Source organism: Peromyscus leucopus, chromosome 2 (genome assembly GCF_004664715.2).
Source record: "Peromyscus leucopus breed LL Stock chromosome 2, UCI_PerLeu_2.1, whole genome shotgun sequence".
In the NCBI taxonomy this organism is placed as follows: domain Eukaryota; kingdom Metazoa; phylum Chordata; class Mammalia; order Rodentia; family Cricetidae; genus Peromyscus; species Peromyscus leucopus.
Window position 1 is genome coordinate 125,214,284 of NC_051064.1, and position 25,398 is coordinate 125,239,681.

At 44.3% G+C, this 25,398-nt stretch overlaps 1 protein-coding gene across 1 annotated transcript; it reads left to right on the plus strand.

Annotated features, from left to right (window-relative positions):
• Positions 1-667: 667 nt before the first annotated feature.
• Sf3a3 (splicing factor 3a subunit 3) lies at positions 668-20,892 on the plus strand. The gene is made up of 17 exons (XM_028885472.2): positions 668-885; positions 1,155-1,202; positions 1,523-1,575; positions 1,684-1,789; positions 2,441-2,513; positions 4,360-4,451; positions 6,115-6,197; positions 7,458-7,596; positions 11,581-11,649; positions 12,421-12,488; positions 12,709-12,816; positions 13,615-13,684; positions 15,472-15,636; positions 15,726-15,836; positions 16,808-16,898; positions 19,817-19,872; positions 20,624-20,892. The coding sequence occupies exons 1-17, from the start codon at positions 790-792 to the stop codon at positions 20,699-20,701; spliced, it is 1,506 nt and encodes a 501-aa protein (XP_028741305.1). The 5' UTR covers positions 668-789; the 3' UTR covers positions 20,702-20,892.
• The last annotated feature ends 4,506 nt before the right edge of the window (positions 20,893-25,398 follow it).

Consider the following 25,398-nt stretch of genomic DNA (forward strand, 5'->3'; position numbering starts at 1 on the left):
GTAGAGGAATTAAGGACACAGAGAATCAGCCGGCCTGTGCTGAATAGCAAGCATTTCATTGCTTGACTAGACCACATTTCACTTAAAGAGTCCCCTGCTGATAAACAAAGGCTGTTTCCACATTAGAGTTTTGTTAAGAACAAAACCACTGCCATTCTCACCATACTGACAGACAATAAAGTCCAAAACATCACCAGAGGTCACACCCCGAAAGCTAGAAATTCCAGTTCCTCTTTCCTTTCTGTATCCTTCAACTTCTCAGTCCATACTAGTGTGTCCTTGCTGGCTAGGCTGACCACAGCAAGTCCAAGCAGCCAGTTGCCTCTCACCCTCAGCCTCCGGGATTTTTTATTTACTTATTTATCGGTTTTTCAAGACAGGGTTTCTCTGTGTAGTTTTGGTGCCTGTTCTGGATCTCGCCCTGTAGCCCAGGCTGGCCTCGAACTCACAGAGATCCACCTGGCTCTGCCTCCTGAGTGCTGGGATTAAAGGCGTGCGCCACCACTGCCCAGGATTTTTGCCTCCAGAATTTTTGCTGGCATCCTAGGAGCTGAGCATCGCTTCCCCACACCCCCGGCCAGCAGGGAGCAGTGTTGCCGGGAGCCGCGACGCGCTCGCCTTGTGGTGGTGTTCAATTTTTTTGAGTTCCCCCGATGCACTTCCGGGACTCAAGGAACTTTGGTGCAGCCGGATACAGCACGTTGAGACGGAGACGCAGGCGCGCAAGGCGGCAGGGGCTGCTTCCGGCCGTGTTGGTGGTCTGAATTGAAGCGCCGCGGCTAGGGGAAAATGGAAACAATTCTGGAGCAGCAACGGCGCTATCATGAGGAGAAGGAACGGCTCATGGATGTCATGGCCAAAGAGATGCTCACTAAGAAGTCCACGGTGAGTGGGCCGTGGTCGGGGCCACCTCAGGAGGAGGGCCTCGGTCCCGTGCCGAGCCCCTGAGCGCTTTCTTCGGCCTCAGACCCTCCCCGCGCCCCATCTTCGCCTTCCTCCTAGGCTGCCTCGGCGCTCTGGCCTCGGCAACATCCTGCGAGGGCCCAGCAGTCCCTCTGCTCTACCCCCTGAAACCTAAACCGATTAGCTCGTCCTTCGGGTGGCCTTTCCAGCCCCAGAACTCAAACTAACAGCGTCTGTTTGCCCTTCTCCAGCTGCGGGACCAGATCAATTCCGATCACCGCACTCGGGCCATGCAAGATGTGAGTGCCCCGCTGTCTTCTTCCCTTTAGCTCGGGCTGGGCGGGAAAAGTGCTGGCAGGGGAAGGTGCGGAGGCTCAGCCTAAGTTCTGCCCGTGGGTAAGTCCTGAACCGTCTCGGGTTCTTAAGACATATATGTCCTACCTCTGCCTCCAAGTGCTGGCATTAAATGTGTATGCCACCACTCCCCGCTCAGGCTGTCACTTAAAAGTAGAGGGATTTTCAAGACCTTCTATCTCCTGAGGTTTCCCTGGGCTTTGTTGTTTCCTTAGGCCTGTTGTACAGATTGCTTCCTTCTGATGGATTTGTGTTTGCCTTTCAGAGGTACATGGAGGTCAGTGGGAACCTGAGGGATTTATATGATGATAAAGATGGGTAAGTGACAGTCACATCCCCTCCCCCTGCAGTTAGAGCTTCTGAGGAGCCATGGTGAGAGGATTGGCTTTGTGCTTTATCCTCTTTGGATTTGTCATTATTTTGCAGACTGCGAAAGGAGGAACTCAATGCTATTTCAGGACCCAATGAGTTTGCTGAATTCTATAATAGACTCAAGCAGATAAAGGAATTTCATCGGAAGCACCCAAATGAGGTATGGCTCCCAAAGTATTTTCCCCAAACCTATCCCAAAATAAGGAAAGATGCAAGGAAAGTGGCCGTATGCCATTCACTTATCTCTCTAAAAAAGAACTTGCCACTGAACTGCAATGAACATAGTTAGCTGACATCCTTCCTGACATCTCTCAGCCAGGGGGGAACACAACGAAGGCATGAGGGCCTGCTTTTTTCTGCCCAGTGAGAGATGGGTAATTTTTGCTCCAGAGTTCTTTATTGGCTTGATACAAATTTTGTCTGCACCATAGTCTGGACTCTCCCTCCCTACCCAAACTTGTTTTCTCCTTCTTATCTTTCATAAAAATTTCTCCTACCCCAATACATTGTGCTGTTAATTCTTCCTTACAATCTTCTACCAGCACGATGGTACACTGCTCACTTCCAGAGTTAAGGAACACCTTCAGGATTCATGTCCAACTTCCTCATCAAATATCTTCTCTAGACTACCTCCTCCAATGTAGTCCTTCCTTAGGAGGCAATGTTTTGTGACAGTGAGTATCTCCCCTAGCAAAGCAAGTTCAGAATAGTAGTAAGGTCCTCTGAACACTCAGGGCAAATCAGGTATCAGAAATCTAGCTCTGTACATGCCTGAGACACTGACAGACCCGCCCGCACCTTCTTCCCTCAGATCTGTGTGCCAATGTCAGTGGAATTTGAGGAGCTCCTGAAGGCTCGAGAGAACCCAAGTGAAGAGGCACAAAGTAAGTATGGTTTAATGTTTTTCTGGGAAATACGAAGCCATTCTGGGCTATACAGATAGCTAGCTAGATAGCTAAAGCTTTTGTTTTGTTTTGTGTTGTCTGTATGGGTGTTGTGCCTACATGATATTTATACCCCATGAATACACCTGAGGGGGCAGGAGAGGAAGTTGTATCCACTAGGACTGGAGGTACAGATGGTTTTGAGCTACCATGTGGGTCCTGGGAATCAAACCTGGGTCCTCTGCAGGAGCAGCCAGTGCTCTTAACTGCTGACCCATCTTTCTAGCCCCTGAAACCTGTCTCTTAAAACAAATAAAGACTGGTTGTGTTTGTGTATATGTTTAATTCCAGCTTTTAGAAGGTAGAGGCAGAGAGTTCTCTTGAGTTCAAGGCCAGACTGATCTACAAAGCAAGTTCCAGGCGAGTCAAGACTCATGAGACCCCGTCTCAAACAAATAATAAATAAATAAATAAATAGATAGATAGATAAATAAATAAATTAAAGTCTTATATGCCTGTTACCATTTAAATCAAAAAAGATAAAGATGAGTATCTTTGGGGTTTTTTGTTGTTATTTTTCTTTCTTTTTTTTTAAAAAAACTTTCTTTTTTCTTAACCTTTGAGTCCTCTGTCTAGCCCTTTCTCTTTTTCTTTATTTGTTTGTTTTTGAGACAGGGTTTCTCCTTGTAGTCCTGGCTGTCCTAGAACCCACTATAGATCAGATCAGCCTCTAACTCAAAGATTCTCCTGCCTCTGTCCTCCCTAGTGCTGGAATTACACGAGTGCCCACCATTGCCTGACATTTTTATTTGTTTGTCTGATTGTGTGTGTGTGTGTGTGTGTGTGTGTGTGTGTGTGTGTGTGTGTGTGTTGTTGAGACAGGGTCTTTCTACATAGCGATAGCTGTTTTGGAACTCACTATGTAGACCAGGCTGGTCTTGCTCCCACATCTAGCTGACCTTGAACTCATGGTCCACCCGCCTTAGCCTTCTGAGTGCTAATATTACAGCAAAGCATGGGGTGATGTGGAGCTTAGATTTGTGCACAGAGATTAGCTCAGTTGGTAGAATATTGCTGACTATCCCTGAGAATCTGAGCTGTGTAAATCAGCATGGTGACACATGCCTATAATCCTAGCACTTAGGTGGAGGAAGGCAGATCAGGAGTCTGAGGCCAGTTTAGGCTTATAAGAAACCCTATTTTTAACCCCTGTCCCCAAATACCTGAGAAATTGATAACTGGGTTTTCAGATTGGTTTCTGGGCTATATTGACATCCTCATGATCTTGCTGTCTAAGCTCAAAATTAAAGCCTAGATCTGTTCATTTGATGAGAGTAAGGGGGATATTGGAGTGAAGGGCTGACTCTTGGAACTTCGAGCAGGTAGTGCATTTGAAAGATCAAGTTCAGGGATGGAGAGATGGCTCAGAGGTTAAGAGCACTGGCTGCTCTTCCAAAGGACCCAGATTCAACTCCCAGCAACTACATGGTGGCTCACAACCATCTATAATGAGATCCAGTGCCCTCTTTTGACATGCAGGCATCTATGTAGGCAGAACACTGTATACATAATAAATGAATAAAGTCTTTAAAAAAAAAAAAAAAGGACTGGAGAGATGACTCATAGGTTAAGAGCACTGGCTGTTCTTCCAGAGGTCCTGAGTTCAATTCCCAGCATCCACATGGTGGCTCACAACCATCTATAATGAGATCTGGTGCCCTCTTCTGTCATCCAAACATGCCCAGACTGTATACACAATAAATAAATTAAAAATTTTTTTTTTTTTTTAAAAAGAGCAAGTTTAGGAAAGATTTATCAAAATCATTGACATGTGTGATTTCTTCAGACTTGGTGGAGTTCACAGATGAAGAGGGATATGGTCGATACCTTGATCTCCATGACTGCTACCTTAAGTACATTAACCTGAAGGCGTCTGAGGTAAGACCTGGAGAGAGGAGAAAGATTTTCATTCTAGGAATTAAGTCAAGATATCTAGGTAAAGCACATACAGTGTCCCCCATGTAACTTGTATTGATAATGAAATGACACATGCCTACAGTTACAGCAAGCCCTCTATTTTCTTTATTAATAATTTTCATTAATTTATTCATGCATAGAAATACTTTTTGTTTGTTTGTTTTTGTTTTTTTTTTTTGTTTGTTTGTTTGTTTTGTTTTTTTGTTTTTCGAGACAGGGTTTCTCTGTGTAGCTTTGCGCCTTTCCTGGGACTCACTTGGTAGCCCAGGCTGGCCTCGAACTCACAGAGATCCGCCTGGCTCTGCCTCCTGAGTGCTGGGATTAAAGGCGTGTGCCACCACCGCCCGGCTTGTTTTTGTTTTTTGAGACAGGGTTTGTCTGTGTAGTTTTGGTGCCTGTCCTGGCTCTCACTCTGTAGACCAGACTGGCCTTGAACTCACAGATTTGCCTGGCTCTGCCTCCCGGGTGCTGGGATTAAAGGCGTGTGCACCACCACTGCCTAGTTTAGGAATACTTTTTAAAAAAGAAACTATCTGAGAGAGGGACTCTAGTCCTGGGTGTCCTCCTCTGTTGCTCGCCACACTTTTTGTTTTGTTTTTCCAGACAGTTTCTTAGTGTAGCCCTGGTTGTCCTGGAACTCACTCTGTAGACAAGGCTGGCCTTGAACTCAGAGATCCACCTGCCTCTGCCTCCCAAGTGTTGGGACTAAAGGCATGTGCCACCATGCCCAGCAAGTTTTTAAACCCATAAATACTTCGAATGCTCTCGTGTTAGGTGCACAGTATGAGGCATGTGAGAGATACAACACTATCTCTGTCAGGAAGGAAAGGACTAGTTAATGTCTTTTGGTGAGGCAAGTGTTTATTTATTGTTTGTTTGGTGATGAGGCTTAAATTGGCAGTTTCAGAAAGGTCATAAGGAAGTTTAATAGTAGGTCCATAGGTGGGGCCTGGTGGTATCCCTTTAACTCCAGCACTCAGGAGTCAGAGGCAGAAGGATCTCTGTGAGACCTTGTCTTTATGGGGAAATGTCTCCAAGTTCACCACTAACCTGTAGGCTCTGCCAGCAGGATACCTTATTTTCTTCTGCACCTCCATGTTTGGTTCAAAGATCTTTAGTAAGTGGTGGCATGAATTAATACAGGACACCTTTCAGGACCTTACTTTAGAATGGTAAAATGTTTAGACGGGAGCCTGGCCCACCCTAAATATCCACCATGTGTGTTGTTTGGATTTGGGTTTGTTAACTTGATCTTGTAGAGTTAGTGTCATGTCCAGCAATCTTCTACTCACTTTACTGCAATCAACAGTCTTAGGGATTGAGAGACAGGAAAGAAAACACTAAGCAAAGCCTTGATACTTGGTTAGAGAACACTCAATTTGACCTTTTAAAAACAAAAAATATTTCGTGTGTATGCACATGTGTACAGTGGCCTCAAGTATGGAAGTCACAGGATAACTTGAGGGAGTTAGTTCTCTTCTTCCATTGTGGGTCCCTAAAGTAGAACTCAGGTCTTTACACTTGGAACAAGCACCTTTCTCCTCTGAGCCATCTTTCCGGCCCTTGACCTTACTTTTTGAAGATTAACTGACTTGTCATCCTGACCTTTCATTTCTGTTTTCAGAAGCTGGATTACATCACATACCTGTCCATCTTTGACCAGTTATTTGACATTCCTAAAGAAAGAAAGAACGCAGAGTATAAGAGGTAGGCATTCACAGTTTCCAGGCCTTTTCTGGAATTTAGTAGAATTTCATGGGAAGGTTTGAGGTCAAAATTCTGGCTTTTGTTGCCTTAATGCTATACATGAATGATTTCTTGGTTTATTGGAAGATACCAACTGTTAGGTTTTAAAATATTTGTGATGCTGGCATAATGTTGTGTGCCATTAATCCTAGCACTCCAGGAGGCAGAAGCAGGTGGATCACTGTGAATTTGCGGCCATCCTGGTCTACGTAGTGAGTTCTAAGCCAACCAGGGATGCATAGTGAGACCCTGTCTCAAGAAATAAAAAAAAAAAAAAAGTGTGATATTCTGATTGTAGACAAAGGTATCTATCTTAGTTAGAGTTTCCATTGCTGTGAAGAAACACCATGACCACAGTAACTCTTGTAAAGGAAAACATTTAATTGGGTGGCCTTCAGTTCAGAGGTTCAGTGCATTGTCATCATGGTGGGACATAGTGGTGCTTAGTCAGACGTGGTGCTGGAAAAATAGCTGACAGTCCTACATAGTGATCCAGAGGCAGCAGGAAGTGAACTGAAACACTGGGTGTGGATTGAACATATATGAGACTTTAAAGACCACCTCCACAGTGACACAGTTCCTCCACTTCTACTAATTGTGCTACTCCCTGTGAGCTTATTGAAGCCAATTGCATTCAAACCACCACAGTATCTATGGGAGCATCTGTGATCTCATCTACACCTTCCTTAATTTTGTGTAATATAGAAAGGCCTCAGAGGTTTTTGGAGTTTAATGGGGAAAATTTTCAGCACTGGCTATGTTCTTAGATCTGGTATTAAATGGAAAGTAATATTAATTAATCACATTTCTCCTTAGTTGTTCCCAAGCTTGCTATTTCTAATGTTCTGTTTATCTGACTTCTTTTATCTGTGAGTCAATTAAGAATTAGTATTTGACATCATATATTGAGGGTAAAAGGAGGTAGGAAAAGTCATGATGTGAAAAAAAAAAAAATTAAGCTCGTTTAAAAAATTTTTTTTAAAAAAGTGAGCTGGACGATAGTGGCACACGCCTTTAATTCCAGCACTTGGGAGGCAGAGGTAGGCAGATCTCATAGTTCTAGGCCAGCCTGGTTGAGTTCTAGGAAAGCCAGGGCTTCACAGAGAAAGCCTGTCTTGACAAACCAAGAAAAAGAAAAAAAAAATGATGTATAGTTTGCAGGGCATAGCAGTATGTCACAGATAGAAGCTGTGATTGCTTTCTCTGTTGCATGTTCTGCAGATACCTGGAAATGCTGCTGGAGTACCTCCAGGATTACACAGATAGAGTGAAGCCCCTTCAGGATCAGAATGAGCTCTTTGGGAAGATTCAGACTGACTTTGAGAAGAAGTGGGATAATGGTACCTTTCCTGGATGGCCGGTGAGCTTCAGTGGGGTTCATGCCAGGGAAAGGAACTTATGTAGTGAGTCTTTTTCTGTTCTTCAAGCCAGCTCCCAAACAATGACATAGAGACTTCTTATTAATTATGAAAACTCGGCCTATAGCTTAGGTTTGTTCCCAACTAGACTTATAACTTAAACTAACCCATTTATATTAATCTATGTTCTAGATGTGGTGTGACCTCTCTTCCATTTTGCACCTCCTGTTTCCTCTCTATGTCTCATGCACACCTAGATTCCTCTTCATCTTCCTTTCTCTTCCCAGAAATCCCACCTATACCTCCTGCACAGCTGTTGGTCATTCAGCTTTTTATTTCACCAATCACAGTAATATACCTTCACACAGTGTGCGAATATCCTACAACATTTCCCCCTTTTTGTCTAAATAAAAAAGAAAAGTTTTATCTCTAACATAAAACTATATACAGTAAGAATAATTATCGAGTAAGAATTACATTCACAGTGTTTAGTCCATATGTATTTGGCAAATTTGGAGAAAGTACTATATTATCTATCCTATCTGAGTGAATCCAAACTTTTATACCTAAACCATTTTCTATCGTAACTTGTATTACGATCCTAAAAATATCTTTTTAGACCTAAAAACATGTTAGATAAACAACTTAGGCTTTTATGTTCCTTAACCTTATATGTAAGTATTTTTTTCTGAATTTGGTAACAAGAAAAGCTGTATACTATCTAGTCTTCAAATCTTATCAGAGACCCAAGAAGGATATAATATTACCTGAGTATGCAGGAAATAGTTGTTGGTTTTAGTTTAAAAGAAGATTTAATAATCTGCCTTTTATCCTATCATTTCTTTGTCTCCCATTTTTCTTTTCAGAATGAGATCTCTGAATCTAATTACCTTTGTTCAACTTTTTTCCTGATCATTACCAATAACAACTTGTAACCAGCCCCCCAAACAATGACAAACATCCATTATACATTGCATGACCACAAACCATCCATTCCACATCTTGGGAATGCGTGTGTCGTGTTCTCTAGCCTGCTTTCTGTTGTTTGGGGGCAGTGGCATCTTTAAGGGCTCATGAGAAAATTGGGATAATGGTCAAGTCCTGGGAGAGATAGCTATATTCTTTGTTTAGCCTCTGTTGATGGGAAAGAGTAGAGCTTATCTGAAGTCTTAGCTGGATAGTCTGTGAAGCTGGACATCTCAGCAGCTTTGAAGTTGTTCTGGATTCAGAATTTTGAAGAAACGGCAACAGAGGCATTTTGAGAGGCTGGATCACCTGGGATACTTGTCTTCATTACTCTTTGGCTCTTTTTTTCTTTCTGAAAACACAGACTCTTAAAGGTAACATAATATGAAATGTGGAGTGTGCACAAGTCAGTTAAAGATGATTTCTTGTTTTATGTTTGAGCAGGTAAAAGGCATCTGTCGACTTTATAAGTTTTTTTGGACTATATAACCAAACCTCTACCCATGCCATATTAAAGAATGGCATGTAATAATAAATCATAAGGACTCTGTAGCCAACAAGATTTATCATATCTCATCCAGTCTCAGCTGTTTCCATATTAGAGGGATCAGCATACACATCACATGTCCTGTAGTATTTTTTGGTTTCTTTTTTCATGTCTATAGCCAAGATTTTCAGGAGATCTCCCCCAAATCGAATCTGATCTTTATTAATTTTGAAGAGAACCATAACTTTTTGTCTTCTGTGGAAACAAAGGCATAACCTTTTCCCAACAGAATATATTTTTTTTTTACTTCCATTCTAAAGTGAAGACATTCTTAAAATACATAGGTTGGTTTAATTTAGCAGTTTTCATAATCCAGTGTCTCTTAACAGCTGTTTTTTTTTGTATATTAGCATTTGAAAAATTCAAAGTCAGCAAATCACCATACAGGATCCAGACTCCCTGTGTATTTTCCATCTTTACGTGGCTTATTCTTTTTATATTACTTCATTCTTTCTTTAAAGATTTTACTTTTTTTTTCCCCCAGAGCTGAGGACCGAACCCAGGGCCTTGCGCTTGCTAGGCAAGTGCTCTACCACTGAGCTAAATCCCCAACCCTTTATTATTTTTAAACTTTTTTTGTTTTGTTTTTTCTTTCTTTCTTTTTTTTTTGGTTTTTTGAGACAGGGTTTCTCTGTGTAAATTTGGTGCCTGTCCTGGATCTCATTCTGTAGCCCAGGCTGGCCTCGAACTCACAGAGATCTGCCTGGTGCTGCCTCCCGAGTGCTGAGGTTAAAGGTGTGTGCCACCACTGCCTGGCTTAAACTATTTTTTTTTTAAATGACTGTCTATACTTCTTTTCTTTCTTTGGTGTCTAAGCACATTTTTTTTTTTTTTTGTTTTTTTGTTTTTTTGTTTTTCGAGACAGGGTTTCTCTGTGTAGCTTTGCGCCTTTTCCTGGAACTCACTTGGTAGTCCAGGCTGGCCTCGAACTCACAGAGATCCGCCTGGCTCTGCCTCCCGAGTGCTGGGATTAAAGGCGTGCGCCACCACCGCCTGACTATAAGCACATTTTTAAACAAACTGTACCTTTTTAGAGGTTTGTTTGTGTCTGGACCTGGCTTTACTAAGCGTCTGCAGTGTTCATTCACCACGTGGGACAAATTTTAAACTGCCATGTCAGCCACCTTGCAGGTCAGTGCAAGTGCTGGCAGCCGGCTCCAGCCCACAGGCAGCAGCTTGTTAGCTGAGCCTCTGTGTGCTGAGCATTGACCCACCTGAGAGACTCCAGGACTAGAAAGCCAAGTCTGGCTTTTTGTCCAGAACTTTTCTTAGCTTTCTCAGGCCCTATGTTTGGATATTCTAGCCCTACATTGGGCATCATTTTCTGTCCTGCCAGCCAGCTCCCAAATAAAGACACAGAGAATTCTTAATTAATTATCAAAGATCGGCTTATAGCTTAGGCTTGTTCCTAACTAGCTCTTATAACTCAAATTAACCCATTTATATTAATCTACGTTCTATCATGTGACATTACCTCTCCCATCTTATACCTCCTGTTTCCTCTCCATATCTCCTGCACACCTAGATTCTTCCCTTCCTTTCTCTCCCTGGAAATCCCTCCTATACCTCCTGCCTAGCTATTGGTTGTTCAACTTTTAATTACACCAATCACAGCAATACACCTTCACACAGTATCCCATAAGAACTTACTGTTTCAGTCTTGAGTCCCTGCTTCAGGACATTGGATGCCAGTCCCTCAGGATCCGCTCTACCCTAGACAAGACTTTCTTTGTACACTTTGAACAAGATTTGTCAGGACCATTGTCAGGGCCCAGGGTTTTTTTATTTGATATTTGTTTATTTGGTTTTTTTTCCCCCAAGACAGGGATTCTCTGTGTAGCATTGGAACCTGTCCTGGAACTCACTTTTTAAGTTAGGCTGGCCTCAAACTCACAGAGATCTGCCTTCTTCGGTCTCCCAGTGCTGGAATTAAAGGCATGGGTCACCACTGCCCAGCTTGAGCCCAGGATTTTTTTTTTTAATAATTTATTTAAATTTATTTTATGTGCCTTGATGTAAAGGTGTCAGATCCCCTGGAACTGTAATTACAGACAGTTGTGAGCTGCCATGTGGGTGCTGGGAATTGAACCCAGGTCCTCTGAAGGAACAGCCAGTGCTCTTAACTGCTGAACCATCTCTCCAGCCCTGAGCCCAGGATTTTTAACAACCATATTGGACTGCTCTGTGGCTCCTGCTGACCAAAATCTGATCAATTTGTATGATTAGAATGTGTGTGTGTGTGTGTGTGTGTGTGTGTGTGTGTGTGTGTGTGTGTGTTTACTTCTATTGATAAACTTGAACTTTCAGGAAGAAAAGTAGCCATTTGATTTTTTTTTTGCTTCATTTCTGTATGAATTGACCATTATTTGTAAATGTGATTAAAGAAAGGGGCCAGCCAGTCCTGGGAATTTAGATGGCTTCCTTACTTCATTCATCTTATTAACCTGGATCTTAAACTTCCTGTTCCTGCCAGAAAGAGACAAGCAGTGCCCTGACCCATGCTGGAGCCCATCTTGACCTCTCTGCATTCTCCTCCTGGGAGGTAGGTTTCAGGACAATTCACAATACTGGCCTTGCTTGGCCATCTTTTTATTGTTGATAAATTTATTGTGTAGGAGTAGTTATGTGTACCCACACATGTGCACAGCAGGCATGTGGAGATGGTAAGTGGTAGGAGTTGGTTCTCTCCTTCCACTGTGTGACTCCTGGGCCTCACTCAGATCGTCACTTGACAGCAAGCATTCTTTTCTTGTTGAGCCGTCTCACCAGCCCTGGCCATTCTTTGGAGGAACCACTTGCTCTCCTCTATTCAGTGTCTTAGACTTGCAATCATACCATTTCCTGAGGACAGGCATGTACAGTGAAAGGAAAGACCAGAAGGAGGAAACCTTTTAACCTCTCTAAAAACTAAATTTCAGACAAGTGTGATATGATGATGCTACAGTATTTTGAGAGTTAGAGGGTTGCTGAAGCAGGAGAATTGCTGTGAGTGTGAAGCTAGCTTTAGATAAGACCCTGTCTAAAAACACAAAGGCAGCAATTCTAAAACATAACAGGGAGCTGGAGACAGCTCAGTTGGTGGAGTATGCGGTCAGCATGTGTGAGGTCCTGAGTTCAGTTCCCATCTCTGCAAAAATACTGGTAGGGACGATGCTACCATAGAGAGCCAGGGATGCTGCCCTCCCAGTGTGGCTGCGTCAAGACATGGCAGTAGGTGGTCTACAGAGACCGAAAGCTAGGTTGACTGTAGAATGTAGTCTTGCCTGGGGAAAAAACTAATCATGTTATTTTGTAACTGATTTATGTTTTGTAGGAGTTAGCATCCCTGGGTCTGGACAGGTTGAAATCTGCACTGTTAGCTTTAGGCCTGAAATGTGGCGGGTAAGAACCTGGTTTTTCTATCAAACTTCCTAGTTATTGTGTGTTTACTGTGTGGCTCCGATTTTGTTGTTTTCTGTTGCTCCACACTGCAAAAATCATCTTGTGCATCACACTTTTAACCTCAGCACTCAGGAGGCAGAGGCAGGCAGGCTCTGAGTCTCATACCAGCCTGCTGTGCATAAGTTCACCCTAAAATCCAGTGTACCTCCTGCCTCCTTAGGACCCTAGAAGAGCGAGCTCAGAGGCTATTCAGCACCAAAGGAAAGTCCCTGGAGTCACTCGACACCTCTCTGTTTGCCAAAAATCCCAAGTCAAAGGGTACAAAAAGGTGAGTAGCTGGGGCGCGCCTCTGTTCTGACTCAACTCTTTCCCATAGAGGCAGCTTCCTGTCTTTCCTTTTGCTTTGCTCTTTCCCTTTAGGACAGGGTCTCCTGTAACTCAGGTTGGCTGCAAACTTGCTAAGTTTCTGGCGTGAGTTAAACTGCCTCCTTGGCCTTGATTTTGATTTTTCAAGACAGGGTTTCTCTGTGTAGCTCTGGCTGTCCTGAAACTCGTTTTGTAGACCAGGCTGGCCTTGAACTCAGAGAGATCCGCCTGCTTCTGCCTCCCAATCACTGCTATTAAAAACATGCGCCACCATGGCCTAGCTTTTACTTTACCTTTGCTAGAGACAATTGGCCATATGCCTACACAGGGTATTGGGTTTTTTAATGTTTTTTTTTTTTTTTTTTTTTTTTTTTTTTTTTTTTTTCTAAATTGTCATGAGAAGCCTGAAAAGTAGTTGTTACTCTGATTTTTTTCGGGGACTTGGGAAAGTTGCAAAATGTGCCCTTTCTTGCAGTTGCTAAGCAGGAGAGTTAGGACTTCGTGTCATGTACTTGCTTGCAAGGCTTCCTGTCGACTGTGTTCCATTGTGAGTTACAGTGGTCTGGCTTGAAATGGTCTTACTGCTTTATAGGCACGGTCAAGAAGAAACTCCCAGGTTGTAAGCAGAGAGGTTATTCTGCATGGTGTTGCTCATGCACCTGAGAGATTCTAGTGCATCACAGAGTCGGTGTTCCTGACAGGAGTAAAGCTTTAGGGACAAAAGAACCCTTAACTGATATAGCTTGTTTCTTTTTCTCAGAGACACTGAGAGGAACAAAGATATTGCTTTCCTAGAAGCTCAGATCTATGAATATGTGGAGATTCTTGGGGTGAGTAACATAGTCTTCTGGGAGCTGTGGTACTGCTCAGTGTGGGAATTGGATAGGAAGGACTTTTTTTTTCAAGTTCAAATAAGGAGGAAGCTGGGCAGTAAATTCATCTCAAAATGTGGTTCTCTTGAAGTCCCTGGCCCTTCAATAGGTTCCTGTTCTGTTGTTAGGTGATATTCCCAAGGCTGCCCAATTCCCACAAGGCCAAACACAGACAACAGACCCCTCTTTCAGCCGGATCAAGAATAATGCAGCTCTTTGCTGAGGTTCAGCATAGACCAGGGTGCCACCCAAGAAGCAGGCACTCGAAAGGCAAGACAAAGGCGACTCAGGCAGCCCTTGGGGTGTGATTTATTGTGATGCAGCGTTTGCCAGTGTTGAGATTGTGAAGCCTAGCAAGGCTAGAGGAGGGCTGCTACCAGGGTAGCTGTGATCATTCTCCTTGCATCGCCTCTCCAGGAGTGCTAGGGTAGGCAGGAGGTGGAAAAGGGGTGACTCACCCAAGATAACTCGTTCCCACATCTGCCCTTTGCCATGGATATGATTCTGCTTTATTTTAGCCCCCACCCACACAGCTGGGGAAGTAGTCCCCCATTGCTTCTCTAATGAGTGATTCTCTTGGAAGACTAGCCAGACACTAGATACCAGAGACAGTGAACGTGGGCTGTTTTAATGTGGGTATCAATATGGGTGGCCAGTCCTCTGAAGCTGGCTGAGAAGCCCTTTCCTCCATGCCCTTGACGTGATATGTGCCTGCTGCTTTCTCCCTTTTCTGGACAACCAGGACATGGCCCCTCTCTTGACTTCTAACCAGTTCTAGGCTGTGGGCTCCTGAAGTTGCTCTCACTCTGGGTCATAGGACGTTTGTCATCACTTCGCCGTTTATTTATGGCTGCTGTTTTTTAAGCATGATACTGACTTTTTTCATATGAAATGAGTATGTTATGGTCCTTAAATAACTCACATTGTAGTCAAGAGAAACGAGTAACTGCATGGAAACAGAACCAAAGAGGGAAATTCATTGTGAGTGGAAAGTGGCCATCTCAGGCAGGGCGTCTCCACAGTAGAAAGACTGGCTCGGGAACTTTTCACCAGCAGTGCTGAGACCTGTGACGGTCTGCAGCCTCCGATGAGGATCAAGGCATGCACACTAAAACCTTGGACTTTCCCTTAGGACCAGGTGTGACCTGCGAGCATGGTTCTGAGGAGAAGGCAAGACAAAAGTCTCCCCACTTACTCCGTGTGTGTGTGTGTGTGTGTGTGTGTGTGTGTGTGTGTGTGTGTGTGTGTACAGTCTCACATGTGGAGGTCAAAAACAAATACTTCAGGCTCCAGGCTAGTATGCCCGGTCTCCATCTCCCGAGGTGCTGTAGAGTGCTGAGATTGCAGATGTGGCTTTTTACATGGGTTCTGAGACTTGAACTCAGGTCATCAGGCTACCTGGCAAGTACTTTTGTTTTGTTTTGTTTTGTTTTTTTCGAGACAAGGTTTCTTGTGTAGTTTTGGTATCTGTCCTGGATCTCGCTCTGTAGGCCAGGCTGGCCTCAAACTCAAAGAAATCCACTTGACTCTGCCTCCTGATGCTAGCATTAAAGGCATGTGCCACCACTGCCCGTCTTGGCAAGTACTTTTTAACCAGCTGAGCCATCTTGCCAACCCTGCTTACCCTTATTCTACAACCAAAACCTTACCCTTGGCAGTAAGGCGTCAGCAAGAGTTAGAGGAAATGTCCCTTTGTGTCCTGCACTAATCTCCTCTGACTTTACTCTTTGTTTATCCCACATTAGGAACAGCGACAGCTCACTCATGAAAATGTGCAGCGCAAGCAAGCCAGGACAGGAGAAGAGCGAGAGGAGGAGGAGGAAGAGCAGATCAGCGAGAGCGAAAGTGAAGACGAAGAGAATGAGATCATTTACAACCCCAAAAACCTGCCTCTGGGCTGGGACGGCAAAGTAAGCCTCCAGGGACCTCTCCCACTCCCACTGTGGAAGCGCACAAGAGCTTAGTGATCTAATGTTGTCTAACGTTTGGTGTCTTTTAGCCCATCCCCTACTGGCTGTATAAGCTCCATGGCCTGAACATCAACTATAACTGTGAGATTTGTGGAAACTACACCTACCGAGGGCCAAAGGCCTTCCAGCGGCACTTCGCTGTAAGACGTTCAGAGCTTTTCTCTGGGGAACTGAGCAGGAACAACCCTTTAGAGAAGAGGATGGTAGCAGCCTGTGGGGGCCTCTAGTGTCCAGAGCTGAACGGAATCAGAGAGGCCCATGCTTGTGGCTGTGGGTCATCCTAGCCCGAAACCTGGGCCTGTCCCTCGAGTCATGCTACCACTCTGCTGTGGAGCTTCGTTTGGGCTTTCTTTCCCATTCTCGTTCTTGTGCTTTTCTGTAGTATCTTGGGCCATCTCTGGCTTTTTGGTCTTCTCTACATTGCTATTAAAAGGGGCTGGGCAGGTTTTGTTGTTGTGTTTTAGATTTTAAATGGGCCTTTGCCTCTTTGCAGAAAAAAATAAATAAATTGAGGCCCTGATATTTACCAGCCTGTTCTTGACACAGATTGTGTCCTGACTGCTACCTCATTAAGTGGGCTCACCCTTGTTGCATCTGTTCTCCATTTTTAGAGGACATTTTACACAGTGGAAAAGTGAATTACATGAGCTCCCCTTTCAGACATGTTACTAGCCGCTCCTGTGTCTTTTCCTCTGGGCCCCTGATGGGTTGTGATTTTTTCCTAGTACCACCTCAGATGATTGGGGCTGGTGTCCAGGATAAAGCCTATGGTGGCTCTCTGTCTAAGAGCTAAAGTTGTGATTTCATCATCTTCTTTCTGCTCAGCAGTTTGGTCCTGGACCTCCAGAGGTACCAGCCTGTCCTCAGGGCCCTGCAGGTGGGAGGGTTGCTGGGTTGTACCAGCTCCTCCATTACACAGAGTTCTGAGTCTGGGTTGTACTTTCCTGACACCACGGACTCTAGAGTCTGAGGTCTGGGAGCCCGAGACAGTGCAGCCCTGATGCCACTGTCAGCCTGTGTCGGTCACGGGCAGCTGCCTTCTGCTGGGGTAGAAGAAGTGGGTGCTGTCCCAGCTGTCCCTGCTTCACGTTGTCCCTTTGCTTCTCTTCAGGAATGGCGTCATGCTCATGGCATGAGGTGCTTGGGCATCCCAAACACTGCCCACTTTGCAAATGTGACACAGATTGAAGATGCCGTCTCCTGTGAGTAAGCTCTCTGACTCTTCCCTAGCCAGACCAAGTGGCCCCTCCTACAGCTGTCCCTGTACCCTGCTGTCTCCAGGCCCAAGGGCAGAGGTTGTGGCTGTAGAAAGCTAAGGCACACATATAATTACTGCATTTTTTTAGGGGAGTGAGCTGCTCGGCACTACTGATTATATCTCCCTTGAAATGAATCCTATGCTGAGGTTAGAACAGGGCTTTCAGCCTGAGTCTATGAACTTTCCTTTGTGAAGATCTGAGTGTAGGTTCTGTGTTTATGCTTCTGAGTTGATTTTAATGTGTTAGGAACCACTGATCCAGAAGAAGGAAACAGAAATGGCTTGGTAAGCTTACTTTTGAGGCAGATACAACAGAACGCAGCAGCAAAGCACTTATTGGAGGAAAAGCCAGCGGAATATGTGTCGGGTGCCTCACTTGCCTGGCGGTCTCTGCTGCTAAGACCTTACTGGCCGAGTCCTTTGCTTTCTCATTCATCTCTTCTCTGCTGTGTTTCACTTCATGCTAGCTAGACAGTTGGGGTTTTTTATTGTTGGGTTTGGTTTGGTTTGGTTTGGTTTGGTTTGGTAGACAGGGTATCACCATGTATCCCTGGCTGTCTTGGAAATGTGTATGTGTTTATGTGCTGTGCTTGCTTATGTGACTTTTTGTGCATTGTGTATGTGCAGGATCCAACGGAGCACAGAAGAGGGCATCAGATGCCCTGGAACTGGAGTTACAGACAGTTGTGAGCTGCCATGTGGGTGCTGGGAATTGAACTCAGGTCCTTTGGAGGAGCAGCCAGTGCTCTTAACCACTGGGCCATTTCTCTAGCCATCCACCTTAGTTTTTTTGTTTGATTGATTGTTTTTTGAGATAAGCCCTGTTCTCAAATTCGCAGCCCATAGATTCAGCTAGGCTAGCTGGCCAGTGAGCTCCAAAGAGCTGCCCTGCCCTTTAGCATTAGGGCTTTGGACACTGAGCCGCCACATCTGGCTCTCACACGGGCACTGAAGATCTAAACTTGGGTCTTCGTGTTTGCATGGTAGGCTTTACCTTCGGAGCCATCTCCCCAGCTCTTGGTTTTGTTTTGGGGATGGGATCTGACTCTAGCTCAGACTGCCCTGAGACTTACTTTGAAGTGGTGGTAATCCTCCTGCCTCAACCTCCTATGTGCCAGGATTACAGGCATGAGCTACCATACCTAGCCCAATTAACTTCCTGTTTTATTTTTTCCCTTTTGCTTTGTTGGTAGGAAATTGAGGCATAATTCATAGAATGAATCATAATTCTACAGTTTGAATGCTTATAAAAATTTTTTCTGAGCCCAGTGTTAGTAGTGGTATGTATCTTTAATCCCAGCACTTGGGAGGCAGAGACAGAGGCCAGCCTAGTCTACAGAGCAATTTTCAGGACATCAGGGCTAAACAGAGAGACCCTGACTTGATAAACAAAACAAAAAATTTCTTTTCTTACATTTATTTACCATGTATGTATGTTTGTATGTGCTCATGGGTATGCATGGCACTGCATGTGCAGATCTTCTTCCACCATGTGTTCTAGGGATCAGACTCAGGTCATCACTCATGGGCAGTTATTCATGTTTGAAGATGTAAACATGCATGCACACCACATAATCAAGCAAAAAAAAAATGTGGCAGCAGATGTTGACTGATTGTTAAGGCAGTCGGTGTGGGTAGTAATGTGGGTTATAGTTTGGTTTGCTTTCTGTTTCGTGGTAAACATGACTGAAACAACTTGGGAAGGAAAGGGCTTATTTGGCTTACACGTCCACATCACAGCCCATCTGAGGGAAGTTAGGGTAGGAACTCGAGGCGGGAACCAGAGCAGAGGCCATGGAGGAACACTGCTTACTTGTTCTCCATGGCTTTTGCTCAGCCTGCTTTCTTCAAACTTACAGGACCACCTACCTGCCCAGGGGTGGCAGTACCCAGTGAGCTGAGCCATCCCTTGTCAGTCATTAATGAAGAAAATGCGCTATAAACAATATGACGGGGGCCTTTTCTTACTTGATGTTCCCATCTTCCAGATAACTGTAGCTTATCAAGTTGTCAGGTTTTGTCAGGTTGACATAAACCAGGACAGGGGCCGGATGTGGTGATGCACTCCTTTAATCCCGGCACTCAGGAGGTAGACACAGGATCTCTGAGTTCCAGGCCAGCCTGGTCTAGAGAGTGAGCTTGAGGACAGCCAGGAGCACATAGACACAGTGTCAAAAAAAAAAAAAAAATAGAGAAAGCCTAACCAGGATATGTATTAAGCCCTCTCTGCCATGATCATTGTTATTTTATTCCATAATTCCTGTAGACTACATTAACTTCTTCTTTTGAAAGTATTTCTTTTCTTTTTATTGTTACAATTGTTTTTTGAGGCAGGGTTGCTCATTTAGCACAGACTGGCCTCAATCTCACTATGTAGCCAAGGCTAGCCTTAAACTGCCTGATCCTCCTCCTTCCTCTGTCTCCCAAATGTCAAGATTACAAATGTGTGCCTACATGCCTGGTTTTTCATTCTCTGTTTTAAATTTAAAGTCCTGATTCACCTTCCTTTTACAGCAAAGTGAGATGGTGGTAAACTTCACAATAAACGGAGTTTGGCTGGGCGGTGGTGGCACACGCCTTTAATCCCAGCACTCGGGAGGCAGAGGCAGGTGGATCTCTGTGAGTTTGAGGCCAACCTGGTCTACAGAGTGAGATCCAGGACAGGCTCCAAAGCTACACAGAGAAACCCTGTCTCTAGGGGGAAAAAAAGGAGTTTTATATATAGGTAGCTCTAAATCAGAATTCCATCTGGAGGCAGCTAGTCATTGGGGAGGGGCTGCTGGGAGCAGGGCAGTACTCGCGATGTGACCCTGCACCCAGTGGACTGTGAGTCCTCATGGCTGCTTTTCTCTCATCCTGCAGTGTGGGCCAAGCTGAAACTGCAGAAGGCTTCAGAACGATGGCAGCCTGACACCGAGGTGGGTGAAAATGTAGAGTGTTAGGTGTGGCGTCAGGTGACAGCCCCCTCACCCTGCAGAGGGGAGGGAGAGGAGGCTTACTGCAGGAGCGGGTGTGATGGGACAGTGTCTCAAGTGACTACACAAGCCTGTGTCGTAGTCTTTGTCAGAGGCAGTTGTGTTCTCCCACTGAGGGTGACGTGAACAAGAGCGCCCGGTCTCTCGTGCTGCCCTGGGGATTTCTAGAGTATGAAGTCCATCACCTGTTAAGGTGGCTCACGAAAGCATCTAGTCAGAGGAAGTCCTCTCTGTAGTGGGGAAGTGTCCTTGTTGGTCTTGACAGGTCTCAGAAATGTGCTTTGAAGGTGTGGTGGTAACATCTGGTCCTGTGGAGACTGATGGTAGTCTCCTTTATTCTGTGTTGGTATTTCAGCATCAAGAGCCTTTCCAGTTGTAATGTAGACCTTAAGCATTAAGCCTATTTGGCCTCCCTGTCAACTCCTGCAGTGGCCAGTGAGCAGAAACCAGGCTCCTTAAGAATCATTTCACACTGCTGTGTTTGGTCAGCCTTTCCCTACCAGGCTTCCTTGCCTCAAACACAGGGTTTGACTATGTAGGGGTAAGGGTGGGCCACAACTGGAGAGTGGCTCTGGTTCCCGTGTGGAACTCTGGATGAGAAAGCTGTGTTAGGGGAATGTTGGTGTCTAGGTAGCAGGGTTTGCTGTGGAACTCATTGTGTAGCTAACAGAGCCCTTCCTTCCTTCCTTCCCAGGAAGAATATGAAGATTCCAGTGGCAATGTTGTGAACAAGAAGACGTACGAGGATCTGAAAAGACAAGGACTGCTCTAGTGGTTGGCCGTGCCCAGGCTTCCCTGAGATCTGCTTTTTCTATTTTTCCCGACCAAATGCTCTTAAAGACTTTTTGCTATGTAGTCTTGAGTCTAGTGTGCATCTTGTAGAAACAAGACATGCTGGCAGATGGCAGACTTGAGATGTGTTTATCTTTGTTTATATTAAAAAGATCTGGGAAAAGAAAACCAGCCCTTGATCTGGATGTGTTGTTTCTGAAACCCAGGTTTATGATGTAATCCTACACTTGATCTTAGCCAAAAGGCCGAGAAGCAATATGATGTAATCCTTTTGTTCATACTTCTGCCTCGTTCTCACCAAGTTTAGGGGAGCCCTAGATTTAGGAGACAGTTTCTTTATTTTTTTTTATTTTTTATTTTTTGGAGACAGGGTTTCTCTATGTAGTTTTGCGCCTTTCCTGGAACTCACTTGGTAGCCCAAGCTGGCCTCGAACTCACAGAGATCCACCTGGCTCTGCCTCCCGAGTGCTGGGATTAAAGGCGTTCGCCACCACCGCCTGGCCAGGAGACAGTTCTTACTGCCTGTTGTATCATGTGAGGTAATTCTGTGTGTGTATGTGTCTCCTCTATAGCCCAGGCTGGCCTTGAACTCCCACCAGTCCTGCCTCAGCCTCGCTGTGCTAAGATTATACGTCTTTGCCAGCACACCAGGCATGTGTCAAGACATTGAGACCTTTCTCCTTATCATCTGCCCCTTCATTACCACTCCCCCGAGGAGCATCATGCCAGGATAAACTCTGCCCTCAGTTGAGTCAACCATCAGAGTACGGATGGGAGAAGACTGCAGGGTGAGCTAGGCCCGAGGGCCGAGAGTGGCCTCAAGGCTTGCCTGTTTGACATGAAGTTAGCTGTGGTTGGCCTTGGGGGCAGTAACCTGTAATTCCAGCCCCTGGAGACAGGCAGGTATGTGAGACCAAAGCCAGCCAGGGTGACAGAGTGAGACACTGCCTAAAAAACAATGAGCTGGAGCCAGGCATAGTAGCACAGGTCTGTACCTGGAGCTTCCAGGCAGCTCAGGCAAGAGGATGGCAGCTGGAAGGAACTGCTCTGGCTTCTGAATCTGGTGCTCCCAATTTCAGAAAGGACTAGGAAGTTCTACCTGTGAGCACAGTCATTGAAGGCTGAAGAGAATTCCTCAGAGGCCTGAGCAGGTTTGTTTTTCAGGCATTACTTGTGAAGAGCTCCAGCTCGTTGCAGGATATTTGTTTCACTGACACTCCGAGACTGCCAGTAGCGACTGGCTGACCTGAGTTAGCCCTAGAGGGTTTGAAGGACCCAGGATACATATAGAGAGACACGGGAAGTAGTAGGGAAAGTTGTGGAAAGATTCACAGGCCCTTTGGATCAGGGGAAGGAGAGAAAAGAGAGGGGATCACTGTTCACTTCTCTGTGGCTTCTCTGATCAGTCGGGTTTTTACCCCAGTATCTGACTTCCAAGTTATATTTAATAATAGAACAGTATAAGTAAACTTCATCTGGCATCCAACACATGGCACTAGATCCTGTGGAGGGAAAGCTGCGGACACTGCTCAGGCGGCTCCACCCCACCCCCACCCCTGGGGGTGGTTCTCCTGTGTTTCCCATGTCCACTTTGGCTTGGTCCCTATCCCCACAGGTTTCAGGCATTCCCCAGGCCCCTTCCCTGGTCCACCACCATGCACCAGCTAGGCCACCTGCTCGGGCTTCTGCTGCTACCACCATCATACACCTCAGCCCAGCCCATGCAACAAAGTGGCAACCTGCTGTGACCCCAGCATCCACCATGCTAGCCTGGCTGCCTGGGCACCATGCCACTGCACCAAGTGCCACAGCTGCAGGTCCCACCATCCCACCCCCCCCCAAAAAAAAAAAAAAGCAGCTCTGCCATTAGTGACTGCTGTGGACAAACTCAAAAGTCATCAGATTTGGTGAGACACCTGGGAATTCTTAAGGAAGGAATTAGGTTATATGCAAAAAAAAAAAAAAAAAAAATCCCACGTCAAGAATGGGAAATACTACAATGCAGGGAGTTAGGACTCTGTATGGTTGGTTACACAATAGATGGTTTGAAATTGGAAAAAATAAAGTAACCAACATAGCCAGGATTGACATAATGTTGATTATAAGTATTACCAGTTTGGTGATTCATGTTTTATCCTTAAAATAGTGGTTTGATATCTGTGCCAAATATGAAAAATTGACTGATAAGATACAATCCCTAGAAAAACCTACCAATGAAACTAAGAAGTCTTCACACAGAGACAGAGGAATTTAGATCAGAACCTACCACACCATGGCATGTTGAAACTAAAGAGGAACAGCCCAAGGTTATCAGAAAGCCAACCTTAGTTTATTCAGTTACCATACAAGAATGATCACCAGTTATGACCATCATGGAAATACCCATACAAATTAAGACTGATAATGCTCCAGCACATGTCTCTAGTAAAACAAGTTTTTTGCATATTACAACATAAAGCATATTACAGATATACCACACAATCTTAAAGGACAAGCAGTTATAGAAAGATCTAAGCACACTTTAAAAGATATACTTAATAAACAGAAAGGGGTAATAAAGACCTCCAGAGATAGATTACACAAGACTTTATTAACTTTAATGTTTCTAAATGCTAATGAGAAAGGAATGGCAGCTGCAGAGAGACATTGGATAGTAGAAAAAAATGCTGAATTAAATCAGCTTGTATACTTTAAAGATGTGTTGACCTTAGAATGGAAACCAGGATATGTGTTACGTTGGGGAGGAGGTTTTGCTTTTGTTTCCACGAGAGAAAAAAAGCTATGGATACCATCAAAATTGATAAAGATTAGATTCAAACAAGAGAGACCTCTTGATTAGGAGAGGCGATAGTTTATCAAACAGTGTGGCCATTCAATCTAAACTAACTTATAAGATTAACAAATGCTTTTCATTAGATCAGATATAACTTGCCAAAAAGGAAACTTCCCAAAGTTAGGGTTGGGGCAGGGTTTTGTTGTTGTCTTTCCAGGAGAATGAGGGCATCCAGCTAAGGAATCTGAAGATCACTGGACAAATGAGACATCTGAAGAAAAAGAACAAATCATCCAGAGAAAATGTCCCAAGAAAAAGAGTAAATTGGACTGTTGGTATATCACATTTCCAACAGGATAAAACTTCATAAATCTTCTCAAATGTTTATTTCTGCTGTTCTCTACACACATATAAAGCAAATGGTCTTTTTGTAGCCCCAGTTCAATTAAAAATTAAGGCTGGCTTTGGAGTTGGAGTGTGGCTATCTCCTTCTCTAAACCCAAGCATGCTTTTTTTTTTTTTTTTTTTTTTTTTTTTTTTTTTGGTTTTTCAAGACAGGGTTTCCCTGTGTAGCTTTGCGCCTTTTCTGGAACTCACTTGGTAGCCCAGGCTGGCCTTGAACTCACAGAAATCTCCCTGGCTCTGCTTCCCAAGTGCTGGGATTAAAGGCATGCACCACCACCGCACAGCTCCAAGCATGCTTTTTAAAGGAAAATCTAAAATCTGTCTCATGTCAGAAGAGCCACCTGGTATGGGACAGAAGAAAAACCAAACCAAAATTAAGGGATTATTCTATTGCCACTAATCTCATAATCCTTTGGTTTTGACTCTTTTAAACTTTTCTTAAGGTATAAATGTTATCTCAAAATGTATAAGATTATTAGATATATTTTAACTTTCTGTTGTGATATTAATGGTCATTTAGAGAACTAACTAATTCTAGAAATAGCTAGAATTCATACAGCTTCCTATATATGATTTCAGGCTTGAATCTGAAGCAGGTAGCTAGGAACTAAGTTTGTGTACCCCAGATGTACTTTTTTTTGTTTGTTTGTTTTTTTGTTTTTCGAGACAGGGTTTCTTTGCGTAGCTTTGCACCTGTCCTGGAGCTCACTTGGTAGCTCAGGCTGGCCTCGAACTCACAGAGATCCGCCTGGCTCTGCCTCCCGAGTGCTGGGACTAAAGGCGTGTGCCACCAACGCCCGGCTCCCAGATGTACTTAACAAATTGTGGTCCATTAACCTTTTGGAGATCTCATGCTTATGACATTTAAAATGTTTAAGTTTTCTGCAGTAAACCATGACAATGACCTTTGAGGTCTCCAAGAAGATGATGGGACCCTGTAATGGCCAGTCCACTTGGACTGCAATAATGCCATTAAGCTGACAAACACTACCCAAAAATCAGCTTCAGACTACAAATGCTCAGGACAACTTCAAAGTTGTTAGCTAAGATGGTCCAGCCTCACAGACTATCTCCAGCCAGGACTTCAAATAAGCCCTGCACTTTCCCATCACACCAAGATGAGACAACAGCTAGCTCTCCCAGGACTTGACCATTACCTCAGTTTTCTCAGGGCCTCCTAAAAATGCACTCAGGTAATATTATATTTTTCTCAGGTCTCTGATGGGTTTGAAGACTAGATAGTTATAGTCACAGTTTTCCTTGTTACCAAATTCAGAAAAGAAACTCACAAAATAGATGTAAAATGTATAAGGTTGAGAGACATAAAAATTGTTTATCTTAGAAAATGTTTTAAGGCCTAAAAAGATATTTTTAGGATGATAATACAAGTTATGATAGAAAGTGGTTTAGGTATAAAACTTTGGACTTATCTAGATAGGCTAGATAATAGTATTTTCTCCAAAGTTGCCAAATAAAAATGGACTGGACATTGTAAATGT